We start from the raw sequence: 22,873 nt of genomic DNA, 5'->3' as shown, positions 1-22,873 counted from the left end.
ATTCAGTCAGCAGCGTCCTAAGCCAGCTCCTGGTGTTCAGTGAGCTGCTGGGTTCCTGCTGTCTTCAGGAAGAGGGCACACAGGAGCCAAGGGAATATAAAGTAATAGAGGAAGCTGGACAAGGTCACCTGGGCAGCCTTTGTCCCCACCTCCACAGGGCCTTCTCTCTCTCTCCCTCCCTCCCACTTGAAATGAGCTCTGTACTGCTGACCTGCTGCCAGCTGCTCCAGCAGGAAGAAAGCAATGGCCTGGTGAAGGATTTTGATGAATAGAGCACAGCATGGTGCTGAGAGCCCTACAGCTGTACAGGCCCAGAAGGCATCTTGGCTTTGAAAAGCTAAAGCAGCCAGCACTTCCAGAACCTGGAATCCACCTCCACTGCTACCCATACTGGGAATTCAGTCAGCGGCTTTAATTCTCAAACCTTCCTTAAAGAGCATCTTCCTATCTCACCATTTCTTTTTAAACATTTTCCAAGGTAGTGAAGAAAGAGGGCAGCTTTCCACTCACCCAGCTTTTGTTGACAACCTGCCCTGTAAGATGCCAGAGACACCTACTGAATGTTCTGGTGGCTTTGCTTTACACTGCCATGCATGAAAGAAGAAGCATTCTTTCAGTTGCCAAGGTGAAGGAATGGAAACCTAGAAATGGACCTGAAAAAGTTAAACCAGAAACTTTCTGGCAAAATACTGGAAAAAAAGCATGGCGTTTGAAACAGTGAGTTCAATATCACAACTCTTTCCTCCAGTCATGACAATGAGGAATTTTTTTTAACAGCACAGACAATGAAGAGGGGCTTTTTCTTTTTTGCATCCTCATAGAAGAGAAGACTTTTTCTGGGTAGTACAGAAACACACACACACACACAGAGTTGCCATGAAAAAACCTCACATTTATTTGATTAAACAAAAATAAAATAAACTGCATAGGAACATTTTAAAGTCCAGAGAGACACTGACTTTGTTTTAAGGCTGCCAGTAGCTGATACATCGTCTCCTTGCTACATCCTTCAGCCTTCCCTATGGACCACAAAGATACATTCAGAAGCCTCCATTAACACAAGGGTTCTAACATTTTTTTCACTTATTCTATGTAAAAGTTTGCACATAACCTGTCATGCTTTCTTCTCTGCAGTACTCAACATCTGACAAGTAAAAATTATATCACTTTTTGTCCAAGTAGAAATGTGATGCCCTTTTTGGAGCATGGCAATTCTTGTCACAGCCTGGCTCATTTTCAATTAGATACAAAAGCTCTGAGCAGCTCATTAAAAGCAGAGCACTGTCTGTCCTCCTGAGATACTTTATTATTGTTAGGAGAGCAGCATGATTAGTCAACTAAAGTAGAAAAGAAATAACAGAAGAGGAAACCAAAAAACCAAACCAACTCAAGATGCCCAACATCCAAAGAATGACAAGATCAGCCTGGATCCCAATGCAAACTTGCACCGAGGCAACGCCACTTATAAATCAGTAGTTAAAATTTTGTAAGATGGGGCATACATCTACAGCCAATTAAATGGGGGGGAGAGGAAAAAAAAGCATGTTTGACATTGGTTTCATGGGGCTGAGCTTCATTTTGTTCCAGGCTTGCAATTTCTATTTGAGTTAAATCTCAGGCAAGTGTTCAACACCCTCAGCTCCTCCAAGGACCTGTGCACGAAGTGAGCAGGGCATGACAGGTAATGCACAGTACAAACAAGAGTCACAGATGTAAGAAACCCCCACCAACTCAGGTGACTAAGCAAACCTTACAAACTAGTTAAAAAACTCCTAGTCATTTTAGGAAAAAAAAAACCAAAAAACAAACAACCAACCAAACCTAAAAACAAAACCCAGAAACAGGCATCTCTCCCTCTGAAGGAAAAACTACTACATTGTCTGAAAAGTACTCTACAAACCTATAAAAGGACTTTTTTTTTTTTAAACTAGTTTGGTAGTTCAAAAGGAAGTTACTTAACTACATCAGTACACAGACACTTAACATTCAGTCAGTAAGGCTCCATGAAAAGAGCTTAAAAAAATTATCTACCTGAGTTTGTAAGTTGATACAATCATTAATAGAAGGTCTAAGACCATGCAGGTACACAAAGCACTTTTAGAACCATTATTAGTTGAACAATGATGGAAAAAGATGCCAGTCTGGTTTGTTAACCCGTAAGATCACTTAGAGACATCAATGTACATTTCCCACCATAACATTTACCAAACCCAACACAGCCTATTGTTATTAGGGGTCTCCTGTACCCACTTCTGCCACCCCTTAATATGAACTGGGGAGGAAAAAGGATTTTTTTTTCCCCCCAATAGAGTAGTCTGAAAATGTGCTTCTGCAACTTTACTCCATAGGTACAACAGGGGGTATGTTGCACGTCACTACTAAACTTGCCTAAAACCCCAAGACACTGGTTTTAAACTGCCTCTCCTGAGTGTGTCTGAATCTAAGCTGCCCTCCAGGAGTAGGAACTTGATTGCTTTGTCATGGTGGAAAAAATCCCATTGAGTCAAGCAAGCTACTAATACAATCACCAAGTCAATAAAATAAAAAATCAGGACCTTATTCCCTTCAAGCATTTGGTATAGCATTGTGTTTACAGCAATCATAACACCAGTCTTCCCAAACAGGCCCCATTGGTAGGCATGCATAAAAGTTTTTCTCTCGTAGAGAGAAGACCTAAAGGTCTTACAGACATAAGAACACTGCAAATGAACATGAAATATGTCACGTCAGCCAGTAGTGTCATAATACTGAACAAAAGTTTACACTTCCATACCTCGTAGTGAAACCAGAACAAACTCAAAAGCATTTCAGGTCTCAGTCCAGTTTGCCTGAACATTTGGTTTTATTTACAGATTCTCTAGTGAGGGCAGCTTATTATCTCCATAGGCAGGCAGCAAAAACAAAAGCAAACAAAAGCAAGCAGTCACCACATAGTACACACTTAGTATCTCTTTCAATTAAAATGCTTTTCCAACAGGCAGGATGAATCCTCCCCCCAGGCAGATTCTCAGCTATTTCCCAAACCTGTCTGATGCTAAATTGAGGTAGATGATTTACTTCTGCAAATGGAGGTAGAACTTCAAGCAAAAGATAGTGGCATCTCTAGTTGTGCATTTTGTACCACAGCAAACGGTTTCAAACTCCCAAGAGACCAAAGGTACAATATTTGTCTAACGCAAGTACCAGTGTTCCTTTTTTATACAGTTCCAAACTGTTTGTCTAAATATCTCTACTTTAAAATACCCTATTACCTTTTTGGCACCATTTGGCTTACACTCCTTTAAAAAATAAACAAAACTTTGGCACAATATTTTTTTAAACTAGAACTGAACAAATAAATCTTATTATCAAAGTTATGGCAAGATGAGCCTATAAACCTGCTCTCTTCAGAAATTAATTTTGGTCTAACTGTAACATAACAAACTGGGCCCACTCTCCTTCAATTCCAAGGGAATGCCAAATCCAAGTGACTTGTTCTTTCTCCCAAGTTGGTTATGTCTGGCCCTAACATGCATTAGTTTTCAGGTGTTATCTTCCTTCCCTTGCTTTCTTTAAAAGTTTAAGGTTTATGGACTTCCTTAAATAAGTTATATTTAAAAGGTACTAAATAAAAAGGAGTGAGTTATCTGAAGGACCTGCATTATCAAGTACTGAATCTGCTTCAGCTTGCTACTAGAATTCCTGCTTAAATAATTCTAAGAAAGGACAAGATTGCTTTATATACCCAAACCAGCCACACTGATTGCTGATAACATTTTGTCAAGCAAAAGGTTTGCAGAGAGCCACTGGTTTAACACGGCATAGAGAAAATCCTTTGGGAGTTCTAGCAGAAGACAGCTCTGTCACCCACATTTGCTGTTCCCCAATGAAGAGGCACACACTCACTTCACCCTTCTCCAGGCCATTTCCCCTAGTTAAGAAGGTTACTCTGAATGCTTGTTTGGTTTGCAATCCAGCTTCCAAGCCTTGCTTTTCCTCTCTGCATGCATGCATGTTGTCATACTGGGGCATTAACCTGAGAACATGCATGGAAAAGCAGAGCAAGGTTTGAATCTCATTTAAGTATATTACTTTTTAATAGGCCCCTATGGGGCATCTGATGTTGGCATTGTATATTAGCACTACTTTTTTCATTGCATATAAAACACTCCATTTTATAAGCTACACTACCACTTTTCAATGAGACCAAGTGTGCTTAGCACTATTTATCACAAAGATAAGGAATTCTTTTGGGTAGCTAAATAGTAGTGTTTTTAAAACGAAAAAGCTCCCCAACACGAGGTCAAACACTCCAGGTTCAGTTTGCAAGCAAATCCCACTAAATTATGAGTTAAATAGACAGCAACTTAAAAAGAGTTCAAGTCATTCCTCTTCCTGACTGAGCTGGGCTGCGGGGTTGTGCAATGGCTCCATTCAAAACAGCAAAGGGCAGCTTCAGTGTCTGTCACCTTCCACACGGTGCAGGCTGGGGGGGCAAAACGTTCCTCCAGTTCAACACAATCCTGACTGCACACTTCACTTTTTTTTAATGCCTGGAAAAACAACTCCCTTCTAGCTGCAGAGAAGGGCAAACGCCACAAGCATTTAAGCACAAGAGCATTTCTAGGACACTTCAGCACTGTCAGCCACTCTGGTCAAAGTATTAAGAGACCTGCCATTTTCATTAAGATATGATAGGATAAATGCAAGGACACTGCAGACAAAACATTAAAGCTTTTAAAACCAATTTTCTTTGGTATCTACATCTTGCAGGCTATTAGTTTTCACAGCCCAAGTTGCAAATAATTCTTGGGCTGAACAATACAAAACAACCATGGACATCTGTCACAACTGTAGGCCACCCCCAAGAAGGGAGGCATGTATGCAGGCAGAACTTGCAAAACTTGAAGGTAAACTAGCGCGCTCTCATACACATTTTGTGTGGCCACAGAAATTTAATGACAGACATCTGTATAAAAGATTATCCTTTCAAGACTGTTTTTAAACCATGCCATCCTAAGATTAAGCCTAACTGAAACACACTGCTTTGAAGAGTCTGCTTCCTTGAGGCTTTGGCTGAAAGGGAGCACAGTTGTTTTATCCCATTTAACTTAGGTGGTTTTCCTCACCCTTCTTTTGAAAGAGGTTTTGCCATCTCATGAATCTTTCTTGTCTCTTTCTGGTCCTTTAGTTTAAGCCTCCTCTAAAGTGGCAGCTCTCTCTGTCTGCACACATCATCGGTATTTCTACAAAACCCAGAAAGTTAACACTCCTTGGAGGGGAAAAGCAGCAAGAAGGAAAGTGCACCTTGTGATTTCTCACAAACTTGTAAAGAGCCTTTCAACCTCAGGTCACTTTTGTGCATGGTGGCTGGCAGAGAGATGAACCCTTTCCTTGGAGGATGGTTAAGGCTCTTCAGACTTTTCAACAATGACCATGTTTACATTTCGGAGATCTCTTGCAAACAGTAAGGTAAATCCCATGGCACTTCCAAACCCAAGAGTACTGACACATGAGTTTTTGCATTGCAGAAGAGCCCTGTTTCCCACTTTAAACAATTCTCCTTTGCCAACACCAGAGGGTGAAGCTACAGGTCTGTAGAGACCATATCTGCATGAACAGCTAAACCGGAATGCAAGAAATCGAAGAATAAAACCAAATCCTCCCAGGGATTCAAAGTCACGTTTTGCTAAAGAGATCTCTATTCTCCCCAAAAGTTTCTGCTTCTCAGAACACCTGTTTTTATATCCCCTAAAGGGCAAACTTCCCCTGCCTCCAAGCTTTTAAGGATCATATACATTAATTTTACACAGAATTCTTTGGTACTGCCCTGGGAAAAAAGCAGCAAAGTTTCACCTCGATGCAGTTTGCCTTTAGCTGGTACTGGTAATTCTTCACTTGGATCTGTAGCCAGAGATCCTGCAGCAGGGAGTTACAGGCCCACCCCACCCACCCTAAAAGCTACAGAAGACATTCTCAAAATCTTCAGTCCAGCTCTTTGGGGAAGCCAGAAGATGAAAAAAAAAAACAAAACAAAACAAAACCTCATCACTGAGAGTTATTGCAATCCTCTCTAAACAAAAAAACCCAAACCAAAGCAAAACAACTGTTGACTTCTCCAAAACACACCCTGAATCTCCAAAGCTGTGCTTATTTCTTACTTTTGGAAAAAGGTACCACTTCTGTTCTAACAAAATCAAACGTTATTCCCTTAAAGTCACTCTACGGGGAGGGGCAAAAAACGCTAGTCATTTCAGAAAGAAAGTAAATCAAAAGGGCTTGATTTTCCCTGTTTCAGTGCTCCTTATAACCTCTTCTGTTTCCCAGATTAGGGGCACTGATAAAAAGAAACAGTAACTTTTTTCAAACTAATTTAGCTTTCAGGTGAAAAGGGGTAAAAATGAAATTCTCAACAACAGGATACATTAAAGGAAGCCTTGCTTTTTATCTTAACTTTACAATGACCGCACTAAGCCACTAAAACGAACAATTTGGTTTAAACTTAAAAGAATTTTTGTGCATTTTCATCAGCTTCACTTTGTGCTGTTAAATTACTGTGTTTTAGTAAAAAAATACAGAGAAATGCCAAAAAAGATGCAAACTTGCTCTTCCTGGTGAATGACTTCCACTCACTTTCACAAAACGTTCAAAGTTGTCTGGGAACAAGATGCTGTGCTCGCCAGTAAATCAAACACACTGAGGTATAAAAAGGAGAACGGGAAAAAGTTCTCTGCTGCAGCAGCAATAAAAAAAAAAAAAAAACCAAAAACAACAAAAAAACCAAACCAACAACAAATGTCCCTCCCTCCCATGTCCCCACCCACAGAACTGCAGAATGGTCAAGAACACAAATTCTCTACAAACACCTACTACCATTTTCTCCACTTAAAAAGTTACATAGCGCCTTTCCTGGCTTAGTCTAACAGAACTCACCACACAAACCACCTAATGTGCACAGCAACACTTGTTTGTGCATGAAACCCCATCGGGGGGAAAGAGGTAAAACGTTCTGAACTATGAGTATGTGGGGATGGGGAGGGGGCAAGAAACCGGGAAGGGAAGGGAGGACAATGAGGTAGATAGAATTCAATTTTACAGGCTCACTCCCTGCAGAAAAGGTAAGTACATTCATCTGTAAAAAAATTAAAGATGAGGTAGGTTTGAATTAACGTTGTATTTTTTTCATTTTCTCTTAGAAGAATTTCCCTGAGACAGTTTCTTCCTAATTCAAACACAGATTAGAAGACGAGAATTCGATTGTTTCCAAAGTCGACCACAACAATCATGCCATCAGGGGTGACAGCTATACCTGAAGGACGGTCCATCTGACCAAAGCCGCTTCCCTGAGTGCCAAATTTGCATAAAAAGCTACCATTGGACTCAAATATCTGCACCCGGTGGTTCCTGGAGTCGGCCACAATGATGCGCCCTTCCTGATCCACGGCCACTCCCTGCGGGCGCAGGAACTGGCCGTTCCCGGTGCCCTCGGAGCCCAGGAAGCGTGCTGACTGGCAATCTGGATGTATGACCAGGAGGCGATGGTTGTTGAAGTCCGTCACTACCAAGTGGCCCTCATGATTGAATGTCACACCTCTGGGGGAATCAAAGTGCTTCCAGAGTGCCCCTTCGAAGCCATACTTGTTAAGGAACACACCGTCGGGCCCAAACAGCTGAACACGATGGTTCCTCGTGTCAGAGACCAGGATCTTGCCCTCTGCGTTGACAGCCACATCCCATGGATAATTGAATTGCCCGTTCTTTGTTCCTTTCTCCCCAAACTTCAGAATGAACTGCCCCTCAAACGTGAAGATCTGGATGCGATGATTGTCCTTGTCGGCCACGACAATCCTACGCGAAATGTCACAGGCCACGCCGGCAGGGCGATCGAACTGGCCCGGCCGGGAGCCCAGCGTGCCAAACTTGTGATGGAAGGTCCCGCATGGCTTGAACACCTGGATGCGGTTGTTACTGCGGTCGGCGACAATGATGTAGCCTTCTTTGTCGACACTGACCCCCCAGGGGCGGCAGAGCTTGCCGTCGCTGTCTCCCTCACTGCCGAAGGACAGCCCCGGCAGCCCGATGCCGATGTAGCTGCGCCCAGACTTCACCACCACTTTGAAGGGGCTGTTCTCAATGTGTTGGTTGCACATCATCACGGACACCAGGTGCTCTCCCTCCAGCTGGGGACGGTAGCTGACCAGGTAGGTTCCGTTCTGCTGATCGCTGACGTCTGCCCCGAAAAGGTTTCCATCTGGGCCCATGACCACTGCAGAGATCATGTCACCCCCTGAAAGGCGAGGCTCCCCGTCGTGGTCGTAGCCGATCACGGTGAAAGAGGCCACCTTGCCCTGCAGCGCACGCTTGAGACCTTCCCCCGTGGCTTTGGTCAAGGGAGCAAAAGCCCCACTGCTGACGAAGCCCATAGATTTAATGGCCATATACAATGCCTGGTCAGGAGGGGTGAACATGATCCTGTCATCTTCCTGTGGCTGGAGAAGGCCTCTGACGTTCTTCAGCTCCTGCACCTGAGCCAGCATGCGGTCCCGAGCCAGAAGAATATCCATGGTACGACCCTCCTCCAGGACCTGCTGTACAGCACTAATGGTGTTATCCAGCTTGTTTAGGTTCTGACGTAACTTTTCAACTTGCAAGTAGAGTGACTTGGCCTTGACTTGGCGAATCTTTTCCACCTTGTAGGAAACGGGGGAGAGAAAAGCACACTTACATCAGGAAAGATAGACCAGAACACAGATTTCCTCCAGTCTCCCTTCTACATAAAAGCCAGTTGGAGAGTTGTTACGGCATGTTGACACACAGCTGCAGAACAAACATCCAAAAGCCACGATGTAGACAAGAAGAAACAAGGAAAACTAATTATTTATCCAAATGTAGGATTATTAGTCTCTCCTACCCTCCAGGCAAAACCATACATTCCTACCCTGCAGATCTGCTGCATCAGAGTGACATTCGAAAGCAAGAATCACTTGCTTACTTGTAATTATTTGCTTCCCCAAATGGTATTCTGTTTTCTAGTTGCAAGGTACTTGACAGATCATCCACAGGCACACCTCCATTTAGCCCCCAGGGAAGACAGAGGTTACTGCAGCCTCTCAAGAAGAGCAGAGGCTGAGGCTTCACTAACCAGAACTGAGACCAATTTCAGAAGGTGGGTTGTTGTCCCACAGAGCTGAGGCTGGGAGTCAGCATCAGCTAATGCACGTGGGCTCTTGTCATTCCCCTTCGCGCCAGAACTGTTTTCACGTGACTGGATAATAGCAGACATCTATCTCCAGGGATTTTTTAGGGTCCAATTATTTTAATAGCTTCTTGTAAATACTGGCGGTCATGCTGAGCTCGTGCTTTAAAACAGAATGCTTTGTAAACGTCACTTCAAATAACACAGAAGGTTGCTGCCAGTCCCTGCTTGAGGGACTGAAATTGGTGCAAAAATGGTTGTTTTGTAACTCATCTATATAAGCCTGTGTCTACCGTTACATGTGAAAAAGCACTTAGGACCATCTGACAAAGACACCTGCTTTGTAAAACTAATGTGACATGTACTTTTGCAACAATAAAGCGAAGACGTTTCCTGATGTCTGAATACCTGCTTGGCTGCAGAACAATAACTGAAATGCATTTTAATGAAGGAAGACTCAATGTCTGAACACCCCTCGGTTAGACACTGACTACATAACATATGTACAAACATGCTGTAAGTTCAGGTATGCAGGTTTTACCAAACTGTAAAAAAAGAATTGGAGATGCTTCTTCCAATAGATGTCCAAGACAAATTGATCTTAGGTCTCAGCTTAATCCTTAGACTCAGCTCTAGTATAAAAAAATTGTTTATTAGCATACTTGATCCAAGAGCTTGTTCGACTCTGTTTTGCTAAAATAATTTATCACCATATTTTCTTCTTAAAATAATGTTTTCTAACTTAAAGAGAACTTGCTCTCAGTGCAGATATTCCCAAAAAGTGCATTTGTACAGCACCATGGGATAAAAAGAGCTTAGGGGCAGCTCTTACTCCTCCTGTACTAGGAATACCTTAAAAGAGAAAGCTGCCAAGCTTCCTGGGGAAGGTTAACAGTGAAAAGTGAACTCATCTCCCTTGATCCAAAACCTCAGAAAAAGCAGCCTTCAGAGTACACTAACTATATAAAGTGCATTTTTAATCTTGTTAGTGACACTTACAAAAGAAAACAAAGCTTCTCTTGCAGGGGATGAGTCTCACTGTAGCTAGAGCAGTTCTATACAATAAACCTCTACCAGAGTGGTCATTTTGCTGGCAACAGATATTAAACCAGGAAATTACTGTTCCAATTCATGTTGCTGGAGAAGAGGGGAGAAACGCCCTAGCAGAATGGCACTGCTTCTGGGCAGCCTGTGCCTTGCCAAGCACACGTACGTGCCATCCTGCCCAGCTCTGCGGTACAGGCAGCAGCCACACAGCACCTGGTTTCCAGCTGCACTCTCTGGTGCCACTGCTTGTTATAGGAGCAGTCTCGGTTTACTCATAAACCTTTCCCATCTTGACCAAACATTATTGCTCCCTTTTAGCACTATAGCAGTCATGGGGTCATCGGACAAGTCAGCTTGACTTGGTGATCTAAAAGTCCTAATCCTACAGCTGAGAGTGTGTTCCTGTTCAATTCTACAAGTGGGATGCAAACGGCCAATCCAAACTAATCTGTGCTAAACAAGCAGAGAAAAGCCATGACCATTAAGTTACTTTTCTGGAATAAGAAACTTGCCTGTTACTTCCTTTCCTCCTCTCAAAATACCACACACGCATTGTGGCTGAAACGAGCCCATCAGTTCAGGATTGTGCAGATATTCTTGCTGGAGAGTACTCTTTTCTTGTACTAGTTCCAAAAAAATAATTAGAGGGAGGATGCTACCTTGATTGAGAGTAAAGGTTTTTAGGGATGGGGACAATGAAATTGGTCTCACAGAATTTCTGCTAGTCTTTCTAAAAAAAAAAAAAAAATGGATGGGATATACAGCTTTGCTCCTGTCCTTTATGAGAAGCAGATCGGGAAACTGATTATACTATGCACCTGATTCTAGAGCAGCACATTAAAGATATTTTGAAGACATTGTTTATGGAGCAGATCTCCTCTCAGGGCAGCTGCTGGGCCAGCAGGGGGAGCGCCCAGCCCACATGTGGGGCTGCACTGCTCTGAGAATGCAGCAGCCCCTGCAAAAACCCCACCAGCAGCTCCCATTAAGGAAACCTGCAGTTTTCCTTGGATATCAGAATCTGGCTGTGTAGTAGTTTAAGTATTTTTTCAGTTTGAAAATCACTTGTCAGCAGTACAAACCACAAATGTAAGGGTGCATACCTTCCAGAGCAGCTCACACTCCCGCTCTTCCAAGGCCTTCTTATGTCTAGTGGTCACTACTTTGACTTCAGACTGCACCACCTTCGCTTTCATCTCAACTTGCTCTGCCACAGCCTGGGCCTGTTCAATACTCAGCTAGGGAGAAAAACAGACAAACACACTTCAGGCTCGACCAAACCAATTAAAAATGCATCAGAGGACTGCTGCTTACATTTCACTACACCTTCAGGTGAAGGCATGAAGTGACAACTCTTAGTTTCTTACTAGGCCTTCACCCGTTTCATACATTGCAGCCTAAAAACTGACAGGATTGTTTACATACATCTATTACATGGAGTTTACACCTTCATTGTGCCTTGCACCAACACCACAGCACTAAATTCCCTGTGCAATTCCAGCAAGCAGCTGGTATGGTGAACAAGAGACTAGCACAGAAATTCACACTCCTGTTTTCTTACACGTAGAGAAGCCAATTTTTCTACTCCCTCAAAACGGTTCAGACTGTTGTTGTGTGATGGGTCCGCTCCTAGTAAGAAATGACAGTGTAGGGAATAGACTGCGTTGTCTATGTGTCTGAGCTGCACAGAAATACCCCTAACATCGCATAAAGTTAATCAATTTTAAAAGAAAAACCAAAAAAAAAAAGGTTATCAGTAAAAAGCATTCATATAGCTATTCACACCTTGGGTAGAGACCAAATTATTTTAACCTTGCAATGCTAGTATTTTAAAAACATTCTGTAGTAGCATTCTGCAGAATGCACACAGAAGGAGCATGTCTCTTTTCCCCCCTCAAATTAAAAATGGTTTCCTCAAAAAATCCTTCCTAAACTACTCCCAAGTTTCACAAAATATTACAGAAAGGGGCATAAAAACAAAGACCAGGCAAATCTGAAGGAATCACAGTTCCCAGTGGAAAAGGTTCAATAGCAATGGTTAACAATTTTTCAACACTTTTGTCATACAGTGAACCAGTAGATGAGCCTGTGAATCTCAAAGAGGTTAAAAAAAGACTAACTTATTAGTCACAAAATTCTAGAACAAAATGATGGCATGTGAAGGTATTCAGCCTAAAAAAGAGGGGTTCTTACCAATTTATACAAATACTTGAAGGGAGGGCACAGAGAGGGCAGAGCCAGAGTCATTCCAGTGGTGCTGTGTGACAGGACCAGAGGGAATGGGCACAAACTGAAACAGTGGTTCCCTCTGAGCATTAGGAAACACTTTTTTTTCTTCAGAAATGCAGGCTTATTGAAGTCAGCAAAAAAGTAATTTAAAGGCTTTATCATAGATTCAGAACCTTCTGGAAGATACCCTCAGTTTAATTCTACATATGAGGATGTACCAATCTAAGAACCACCTGATGCAACAATCTATTAACTACCCAATGTGACCCAGCATCATCTAGAAAGTCAGACAGTACTTTGTCATCTTTCACTCAATAGTTGTTAGTATTTTTGAATTCTCAGTTCAGCAGCTTCTAGTTTATGCCAACAGTTGGAATGCCAAAACATAAAACCTTAAATATAGTGTTACGTGGACATTTTCATTCCAGGTAAGTTATTTTAAGACAACTAGTCTGAATTAGACTTATTCTTTCAGGTCACATAAGAGATACTTTTCTGAAAGAAAAATGAGACTAACTTGGCTGGGTGATTGCTCTCTGGAGACAAGCTGAAGACAACCCTGAAAAAAATCGGACAAGACAACATTTCTATCTTTGCTCCAAAGAATTCTCCTGCAAACTGTTGGGGAAAACAGGAGTGCTACTTGACAGCCAGCCTGCAGCCCAGGACTCAGTAAGAGGAACAGGTCTTTCAGCTCTTCCTCTTTCATGAGCTCCCAGAGTCACCTTCACTACAGTTTTAACAGGGAATGTCTTCAAACTCATAGACAGCCTACATATCCCAGTCCCACTGGAGGCTGAACTGACCTGCCCTCTCACAAAGTTTCTGGCAGGCGAATTTGACAAAAAATGAAAATCTCATTGCAACACTTCACGAAACAGACATGAAGTCACAATTGGCCATGGATTAAGGCTTCATAAAAGCCAGTAAGCCTCAGACCTAGCTGGAAAACGTAACAATACTGTGCCTCTATCTCTTCTTTGCCATTCAAATACAGAACCTGCCCTACTGTAGGGAAAAAGCATGCATTTCTTCCAAAACAGACCTGGATTCCCATCAAGTACAGCAAAACACCTTCCTTCTCTAGCAAAGAGAAAGAGGTATCTCCTTGAGAAGTGTTAGGGAAACTATCCACTCATATTCCAATTTTAACAATGATGTCTGTGAAAGCATAAAAGCCTTGATTCACTTATTTTTGCTTTTTGTACAGCAGTACCAATTTAGAAGCATGATCTACATATATGCATCCCTTTTTAGACCTTAGAGATAGGAGCAATCCCAACTTTCCTCATTAACCCCCACTAAAACCAGAGTCCACCTTTCAAGAACTCCATTGTAGCAGGAGAGGTAGCAATTCCCTGTGGATGCTGTGATCTTTCAGCTGTAGGAACCAGTTATGGTAGGGCAAATAACAATAGCACAAGGTTGTCTACCGACTACACATCTCATCATCTGGATTTATTTTTACTTGCCCAAGTATGAACAGCTCAGATCAGTGGGGGATGCCCAAAATGCTAAGACTCTAATATCCAGGATACTGGTGAAGTTTTGGTAAAATTCAGAGGATCCTGCACTCTGCCCAAATAAGCTAGAACAGCCTGGGAAGGCTGACAGCATCAGACATGCATAGTTATGATGGGGGGAACAGCAATAGGCAAGTTATCTACATCTGAAGCAAAAGCCAAGAGCATTAAGCACAACTTTTGGGATTCTTCTTCACATGGAAAGCCCTTGTTCACTTTGATTACTCTAAGATGTCAGAGTTCTGCCACGAAAACTCACTCCTGCTGTTCTGCAGGCATTTCCTGTGCGGAACTTAGAGAGGTCAGCTTTTTAGGAAGCATGTTAAGCAGTAGCATTTCTTGTTCTGTTCAGACACCACATAATCTTTTTAACAACAAATACTTGTAAAGAAAAACAGCTTTTATGATGCTCTCTCCTCACGGTATGTCATAATTTTTCCAGCGCTAGTCAATTAGATGGTCAACCAGTTCATACACTTGGGAGACAGAAGACAAGGCCTGTGTTTAGCCAAGAATTATGCTGGGTTACTGAATTTGAGATGGAGAGCAACTGTTTTGTTTCCTGCTGTTGGACAATGCAGTACATAATTTAGTTGCTGCTGTACCTCTCCACTTCTGGCTTCTCAGGGGTCTGAAGATGGCCAATACCACTCCCCATTCTATTAGAGATGTCACCAGTGCCTTGTGTTTGTTAAAAACAAGTAAAGGACATTGCAGTGTATCTTTAAAACTGGTACTTCCAATTCCTCAAGAGCAAAATTGAAGTGCAACAGTCCTTGTGCAGGTGATACATTCCAGAGGGCCACCACACCAGGAAACTGCACACATAGCTTCCAGTGAGGCAGACAAACATGAAGGAAAGCAATGCAGACATCCATCACTAGCTATTGCTAGCAGCACATTTCGGTTTTGAGTAAAAGGTGAAGGGCAAAGTCGTATTGGAAACTGGGCATCCTTTGCAAGCTCCCTTTAGGTGGACACCTCTGTGAACTCCCTTTTATGTACGTTTCACCACCTGAGGGAAAAACTAGTCATGATCTTGCTACAGTGGCTACAGCAACTGATGGTGCAAAACGAACCTATGAGGAAACGTGCAAGAGTCAGAAGTAGCAAGGTAGCAGCATTACAGAACTTGGCCATGCTTCAGGGTATCTGCGCTGAATACAGAGGTGCCCAAATCAGGACTTGCCATTTTGTAGAATGGTAGCACTCAGCAATTTTTTGTATTTCCTGTCTTCTGTTGACCAGTAGGAACTAGAGCCTCAAGTCATAAAAAACTTTATATATAATTCCATGTTTACTTAACTTAAATATTCTTATGGAATATTTGATGTTCTAGACTCCCAAGTTTTCACTAGTGCTGCTTTTTTAAACGAAAAAAAATATGATCAAAAGCATACAATTCTCTGGGAGAAAGAAAAACTGCTACAAAGCTTGTGTTCTGAAGAGCAACTACAGAGGTGCTGATGCCCTCACTGCATGGTTTCCGCTGTCTGATACTCAAATTAAATCAATATGTCCACAGCTAGGTCCACACAGCACACAGATATTTGAAGATGCTAACTCAGCTCTCTGAAACAGCAGGGTCTGATAATCCAGATGCTGAGCCATGTTGTTAGATGCATGTTACACCAATTCAGTCCAGGAATTTATCCAACTGAACCAACTGCAGCCCAACACACCACAGTGGCAGCACCATGAGATGCATAAAGGCTGCTCATGGTAACTGTACTGCAACACATCAGTGCTGGCTTGCATGACCATATTTGAAAAGGTCTCTAGGATTTTTTTATTCCGTCCATCCATCCATCCAAAGATGGGAGGGAGGTATAATTTTTCAGGCATTAATTTCAATATTTAAGTTTCCCAATCTCAAGTTTTCCAATGAAGGTGCAAACCCTCTGGAGAGAAAATTCAAACTTAAAAGCAAATTTTGGTTCTACTGAGGAATTCTTCAGTATTTCAAGGGTGGATGGATCACAGGTATTGAATAAAGAGTATTAAACATACACTTTCCTACCTCAGTATGGAGAATTTATGCTTTAACCATTAAGGAACTTAAGACTAAGTTAACCCTACTTAGCGGGGAAAAAGCAGCTGAGATGCTTCTTCTCTGACAAACTCCTCTTTGGCTTTTACAAGCATAGTAAATACAAGAAGTCCTGAAGGAAACTTTTTGGTATGTCTCAAGTAAGCCCTCTTCCACCAAATGGAAGGTGTTCCAGCCATAAGTGGTTCGTTTTCAGTTCCTTAAGGTCACAAAAAGATACAGTGGGCTTGTTTCACTGAACTTTTCCAGTTACTTATCACTGTTTCAAAGCAGGATAAAACAACCAAGACATAACAGTTCGCTTTCTCCAGCATCAAGAACTGGATACAAACTTCCTAATGTTCTTACACTAGAAAAATGAACTGTAAGGCCCTACACAGTCACAGTGAAAGGTACTACAACTAACAACTTTAGTAGTGAATTTGCAGTAATACTGGTGCAGCCGTAGTACAAATCACAGTAGCTGGACCAATTTAAAGGCTTCAGTCTAATGCGTGTAAAACACTAAAACATTCTCACTTGAAGTTCCTCACAAAGGTAATTTTAAAAGAAGCTTTGATGGAGGGAGGGCTAGAGGCCAGGTCAACTCATGCCAGATACAACTAAACAATCATTTTGGTTTGTACTGCAAGGACAGACTTTTTGCCTACAGTTCTAGGCAGAACAGTAGTTTTGGACGGTGACACGTGTCAAATGCATCTTCCCCAATAACCATCTGCTTATATGCTGCACTGAGGAACTCACTGAAATACCACACAAAACAGTAACTACAAGTACAAAGAAATTCAGCCTCTTGACATAAATCCCAGCTTTAGAAAAAGCACAGTTGACTCCATTTTGTTGACAAAGCTTCATTTCTGATTCTCAAACCTGCAAGCCTGACTTCAAAGCCATCAACAAGGCTGCCTGAGCTAACTCAATGTGACAACCCCAAAACGATCCCTTGCAGCATAGCAGTGCCATCCTTCTCAGGTATCGACCTCCCAGCAGCACAGATCCATATGGCAACCCACAGGGAAGCTCCCACTGAAGGGCAGAGGCTCAGGGCAATAGATCAGCTTCCTCCTCTGGCCAGTCGAGTTCCTTACAGTAACCCCTCACCCCTCATAAAGGTGTTAATCTATTTCATACCACTTCCCCCACAAATCTGGGAGGGAAGCTCCTAAGCCTTTCATGACAGTAGATAAGAGAGCAGCTCCCGCTGTGTTCTACACATGGCCAGTCTCACTGGTGAGGTGGGGCAGTGAGAAGCTTGCATGGTCAAACACCCCAGCAAAACCAACTACAGGCTCAGCTGAGAAAGAATTTGTTTTCCAATAAACCCACTTTTTAAGACATCTGAGATGAATAAATTAAAATGTATTTTAACATGTCCACCTGGAAACTGACCCTAAATGAACAGGAGCACTCAGTGCTTTACTGTTATGCAAGTGCATTAGATTACATGCATACATACATACATATATACAGTTACACACGTATAGATGTATTTTAAGAACGTGACATTTTGAAGAAGCCATCTATCTTTCATCATAACAGATTTACGTTCAGTTTGTGACCTAGTCCTTGGAAAAAATTCTGAAAGAAGACAGCTAAGTGTGCACTTTCATGAGGTAAAACAAGGCAGCGAAACACGCTCCCCATGTAGAAAGGCAGCAGTCTTGATTCCTCCCACACCATTTATCCAGGGTCAACTTTGGCTTTCACATCACCCTGTGAATCAATCTGAGTCTCTGAAAAGACTGGAAAAGTATCCCAGCTAGGAGTATAGCTTTCCACTGAAATAAGGAACAGTCCTACCAGCAACCGAGTTGGATGTTTCTGCTCCATTCCCTGGCACCATCAACAGTCCTTGTAGCACTGCAGTCAACCAGCCAGGGAGCTGACCCAGCCAAAAAGTAAACCCACAGAAAGGCTACCCTTTCAGCTGGATTAGTTCACCACACAGGCACAAGTTCTCATGTTAGAGACAGGCTTAGAAATGCAGGCCAGGACCATCATAGCACAAGGAAGCAGGGAAAGCTGTCCATTGCTGCAGAAATTTCAAAAACAAAGTAAACCTCTTGCTCTTAGGCTTGCTATTTCTTGCAGAGGACTTCAACTTCCTTGAAAAGTGAGGTTTGGACTCTTCTGGAGTGACAGACTACATCAGGCTTCACTGGATCAAGAGGCTGAAATGTATCCCAACTCACAGCATTTTTTTAAAGTCTGAAAAACAATCTTTCCTCCAAAGCCACAGGAAGAGCTTAAATAAACATTTCTTCCTAAAAGCCTTCAACTTTGGTTAACCAGATACTCTCCAGCCAGTTGACTCATGGCTTGATTTCCTCTCTCCTGCAACGCCCTTCAAATTCCACCTTTTCCCATTTACTCTCAACTACCCCTCCTCATCCACCCTCAACATCTCCTGTCAGGGGAGCTATCACTTTCAGAGCCTATTAAGAAAGAGTTTCTAGTACAGCAGTAAGAATCAGTCTCACTAAGAAGTGCTACTACAAGGTATTACTTTGCAAGCCTCTTAGAGCTCCAGTCTTGTGTTCCTTATATTACAGCTTGTACTGGCATTTAATTCTATTCCCATACTCTTAAGAAAACCACTCAAGCAAATTTCTTTCAATTTAGAGACTACTTATTTTAGACTTTGTTTTAAATTCATGTTGACATGCTATCTCTTCCCTAGGATAAACATATAGCCATACTGTCCCCCAAGAACAAGGAAAGCTCTGCTCCTTGAAAACTTTTGAGTTGAGCACCTCTGTTTTTAACAGCATCACATGCTCTTCTAGTTGCTGCTGATGTTGCTCCAGGAGTAGCTGGCTTGAGCTGAACAATCTTCCCATTCCTCCACAAGTACAAACAGATTTCCAACCCCATCAGCTTTCTCACTGATCTGTTTGCTCACTACCCTTCTTCTGTGCCGTGCTCCAGGTTAAAAACCCCACTAAAGTAATGAAACAACTCAGCTCTTGAAAACATGGTTCATTTTACAGATCTTTACACAAGCTGCTCAGGTAATGCTTCCAAGACAGCCTCTTAACCTGGATGGGCTGTAGCCAGACCAGGGCAAAGCTGCACAAGCTAAGTTCAGTAGAGCTGCTTGTTCGAGTTACATGAGCATAGCCTGTGCCATGCAACTTTTACCTGCACCATCAAGTAACAATCAGCTGACCACAATGGCAGGAGCCTTCAGCTTAAAAGCCAGAGAAAAAAAGAGGAGGAATGAGAAAAGTGAACTCAGTGGGAACAAAATCAGGCACAAAAGCATTTATGCAATAGTAGCAGAGTGGTGCTCCATGATCTCCTGCTAGTTTCTACTCCAAAAAACAGTTCTTAGATGATTTAGCTGCACCAGTTAGATGATTAAGAGCCCTGAAGGTCAAAAGCAGTAATTTAATTACTAACAGGCAAGCCCTTGTCTAGGACAGGCTGGAGAAATTCAAAACACTGCACCAGTGATGGTCTTTAAACTAGTATAATTCCTTCCTTGTCAATTTGGGGATGTGTGAAACATTTCAGTATGGATACTGCTGAAGAGCTTTATAACCTAGTTTAAAACAAATCTTGGAAGATGCTATGTTTTCCAGGATTCTGTCTGAAGGTGGAGTTTAAAGTTAGCCATCCAGCTCCAAAAACTTGGTGTTTACTATGCTGGTGTAACAAATTAACATCAGAAGCAGAGGGGAGCTGTCAACTGTTTACTATCTATACCAATATAAACTATTATCATTCCACTGGTGCAAAGACTTAATGAGGGACTAATTATTTGTTCTTGTCTCACAGAAGTTTAATTCCCTCATTTACTCGAAACAAGCAGCACAGGAAGGACAATGAGCTTCTAATTTTTTATTTTAATTATTTTAATTAAATTAAAATTATTTTAATTTTATTTTAATTATTGTTATTTTAATTATTGTTTGTACCCTGCATGTGCCCGGAAAGCTCACCCAATTCACAAAGTAACTTTACTTCTTATCCATGACATTCTATAAATGTTTACTCAAAAAAACCAAAAAACCTTCGTAGTTAAAGCACATAGTGTTGAGTTTTGCAATACCAAACTCAAATTTGGAACATGACTCTAACAAAACCACGTGGCAGGAGGTGTGGAGTGAAGCTTCCCACTATGCTCTCCCCACCCAAAGCCTCTCTATCGACAAAACTACTGCTAATACCATAGCAAACCTACCACTAGGTATACTCAGCAAAAGTAAGCATCTACATATCACTGCAGTTTAGTTCCCTATGAAAATTCCTTCTCTAGTTTGAAGCACTGTGCTACCTTCTGTCCAGTTGTTGCCAGGTATTTCTATTTGCGCTATAAAACACAGCTGAGGTAGAACACAGTAGCAGGCAGAATGTGCATCTCTGTGTGCAGAGCAATCCTTGCATGGAGACAGCTCTAGATCCTCTGTACATGCACGTTAAGAAATTTCACACTAATCCAGCAGCTGATTAGTATTTTGTATTTGGTGGCAACCCTAGAGACAAGAAGATCCAAAGGTAGGTAGAGTGCTAGGTGCTATACAGGCAGGATGATGCTCAAAGTAAGTCTCAGTCGTAAAAACAAAACCAGGTTTGGCACTGCTATACAAGATCTGAGCTTTCTTGAAATGCTTCACACTCAAGTGCATTTGTACAGAGCTTCATATATATTGTGATTTACATCACAGGATTATGCTGCAAGAATGCAAAACTATATAGCAGCACTTTATTTTCAGCTCCACCGCCACTTCTGTCAGAGATCTGAGAAAACAGAAGGGGTGAGAAGACTGACAGCAGAAGCAGAAAGCTTTTTGCCTTGACACCTTGCCCTGTAACAGACAAGCTGGGGGGGGGAGGGGGGAGAAGAAGGAGGGGGAAATAAAGTACTTAAGTTGGGAGTATCTTACTTGAATAGCCTGTCGTCCTTGCTGAGCATCTGCCAGGAGCTGAATGGTGAGAGTCCTGGAATCCTGTAGGGCGTCTTGGAGGTAGATAAAGCTGTGACCCACATGTCGTCCCATGGTACATTCCCGACATATGGGGACAGAACAGGTATCACAGTAGAAATGCAGTACCTAGAAGGAAAAACAGAGATATTTCTCACTACATGAAAGCAGAATTAAAAAGAAAACAGAGCCAGGATGTTTAAAAAAAATATATCCAAAAGCTCAGCTATAGAGGAGATGGTTAGACGCAGTAGCAATAGGCAAAGACTTCACAATAGTTTCTCCACAGAGGAAGAGCTATCCTTCCCAGTAAACTCCAAACCATGCCCTAACAGTTAGATGGAAGTGTCATTGTTTTCTTTGCAATACAATACTAGGAAGAGTGTCCACATCAGCTCCTCTTTAAGAGCGGAAGCCATCTGCCAACACTTACAGATTGGAGATGGCATCTATGGCAAGTTTCAGGTGAAGACTTTTCCTGCAAATACAAACACCACATTCTCTTAAGTGGGTCATTCAATAATCAATACACTGGAGAACTGCAACACCAGCACACCCACTCCTCACAAGGGGAAAACAAACTATGCATGCTAAAAAACATCCTCTCATTTCAAAATATGCAAATTCCTTATGTTCAGGACAGCAACAATGTTCGGCAAAACTCTCCCCTGCCACTCCCAACAACAAAGCAAAAAACCTTTGCTATGACAGTGTTTTCTATGCTAGTGATGCTTGAGCTGGAAAACAAGACTGGAACTTTATCATGCCCATCAGAGCATTTGAATGCTACAGTGACCTGTGGGTAACCACTAAATCTCCGTTCTGTTCACAAAGCACTTCCAAACCCTATATTCAAATCACAATCTTACACCAAGATGTTAGCCTAGAAAGCTGGAGCCATTCATCACCCGTAGCCGCTCCCATTCCATCCACTAGAGGGAAGTAACACACAGAAATAGCAACTTTCGTGGAAGAGTGTTTTCTTAGAGGGGAGAAGAAATCAGCTGTCTTAGTTTTTGTTTCCAAAGATGCAAATGAAGGAGCACAACAGTCCAACACAAGAAAGTTCTGTATTCAAGTCTTACTCTTAACTACATACACTACTTTTCTTAGAGTGTAATAATAATAACAGAAAATCTGTATTACCATGGAAGAGTACAATGGCACGAGGTTTCATACCATGAACAACTTTTTCATCACCAGATATTTGAAGCCTACCTCACAGAAAGGAGCAAGAGTAGAACAAAGATTGGACAAGTGTTTGATATGCCTGTCTTCTCCCAGCTGTCATCCAGCCACTCCCGACTCCAGCTAACAGCTCGTGATATGGTGCATAACATCCCCCTTTCCCTTCTCCCTCAAAAGCAAGGGGAAGGACAGGACAGGTGATTCCCTTGGATTGCCTGAGCTGCATAAAGTGACATTTTAAGCTCCTTTAAGCACAACAGCTGAAGTGGTATATGGATTAATTTCTCAAAGGGGTATGTGTGTGTTCGTGTGCACATGTCAGATTTTACTAAAATCTGCCCTTTTCTTTTGAAACTAAGTTTTGCTGCAGGGAAACTGCAACAGACTTATATTTGCTTCTGTTCAAACACTAAATCCTCAAGCAGTGTCTCAGACTCCCATTTTTGTAAGTGAAAAAATGCCTTAGCTCTGAAATGCATTGTTCAAACACATCATCCTCCTCAGCTAGAGGGATCCTTGTCCTTACACTGCAGTTGTCTAAATATGTATACAATGTTCACTTGCACATACAGTTCTGTCATTTTTCTGTTGAAATTACAGGGAATGTTTATTACATGTTGCTAAATAACTCCACTTAAACAACTGAGAAGTTGAGAGAGAGAATGAAAACCAAGACAAGGTATCAAGTTAAGTCATATGAATCTGATATACTTTAAAAACATACAGCAGGGAT

The 22,873-nt window shown here is 42.1% G+C and overlaps 1 protein-coding gene across 1 annotated transcript in view; it reads right to left on the bottom strand.

Moving 5' to 3' along the window:
• Positions 1 to 5,960: 5,960 nt before the first annotated feature.
• TRIM71 (tripartite motif containing 71) overlaps positions 5,961 to 22,873 on the bottom strand; it is a 56,637-nt gene continuing 39,724 nt past the window's right edge. Inside the window, exons 2-4 of the mRNA XM_048301229.1 lie at positions 20,914 to 21,081; positions 11,326 to 11,460; positions 5,961 to 8,669 (exon numbers count right to left, since the gene is read on the bottom strand). Of these exons, the coding sequence (XP_048157186.1) occupies positions 7,218 to 8,669; positions 11,326 to 11,460; positions 20,914 to 21,081 (1,755 nt within the window). The 3' untranslated portion in view covers positions 5,961 to 7,217. The remainder of the gene's footprint in view (positions 8,670 to 11,325; positions 11,461 to 20,913; positions 21,082 to 22,873) is intronic.

The sequence above is a fragment of the Corvus hawaiiensis genome, chromosome 1, assembly GCF_020740725.1.
Source record: "Corvus hawaiiensis isolate bCorHaw1 chromosome 1, bCorHaw1.pri.cur, whole genome shotgun sequence".
Taxonomy (NCBI): Eukaryota; Metazoa; Chordata; class Aves; order Passeriformes; family Corvidae; genus Corvus; species Corvus hawaiiensis.
The sequence above is the reverse complement of the archived record's forward strand: the minus strand, read 5'-3'. Positions and strand labels throughout refer to the sequence as shown.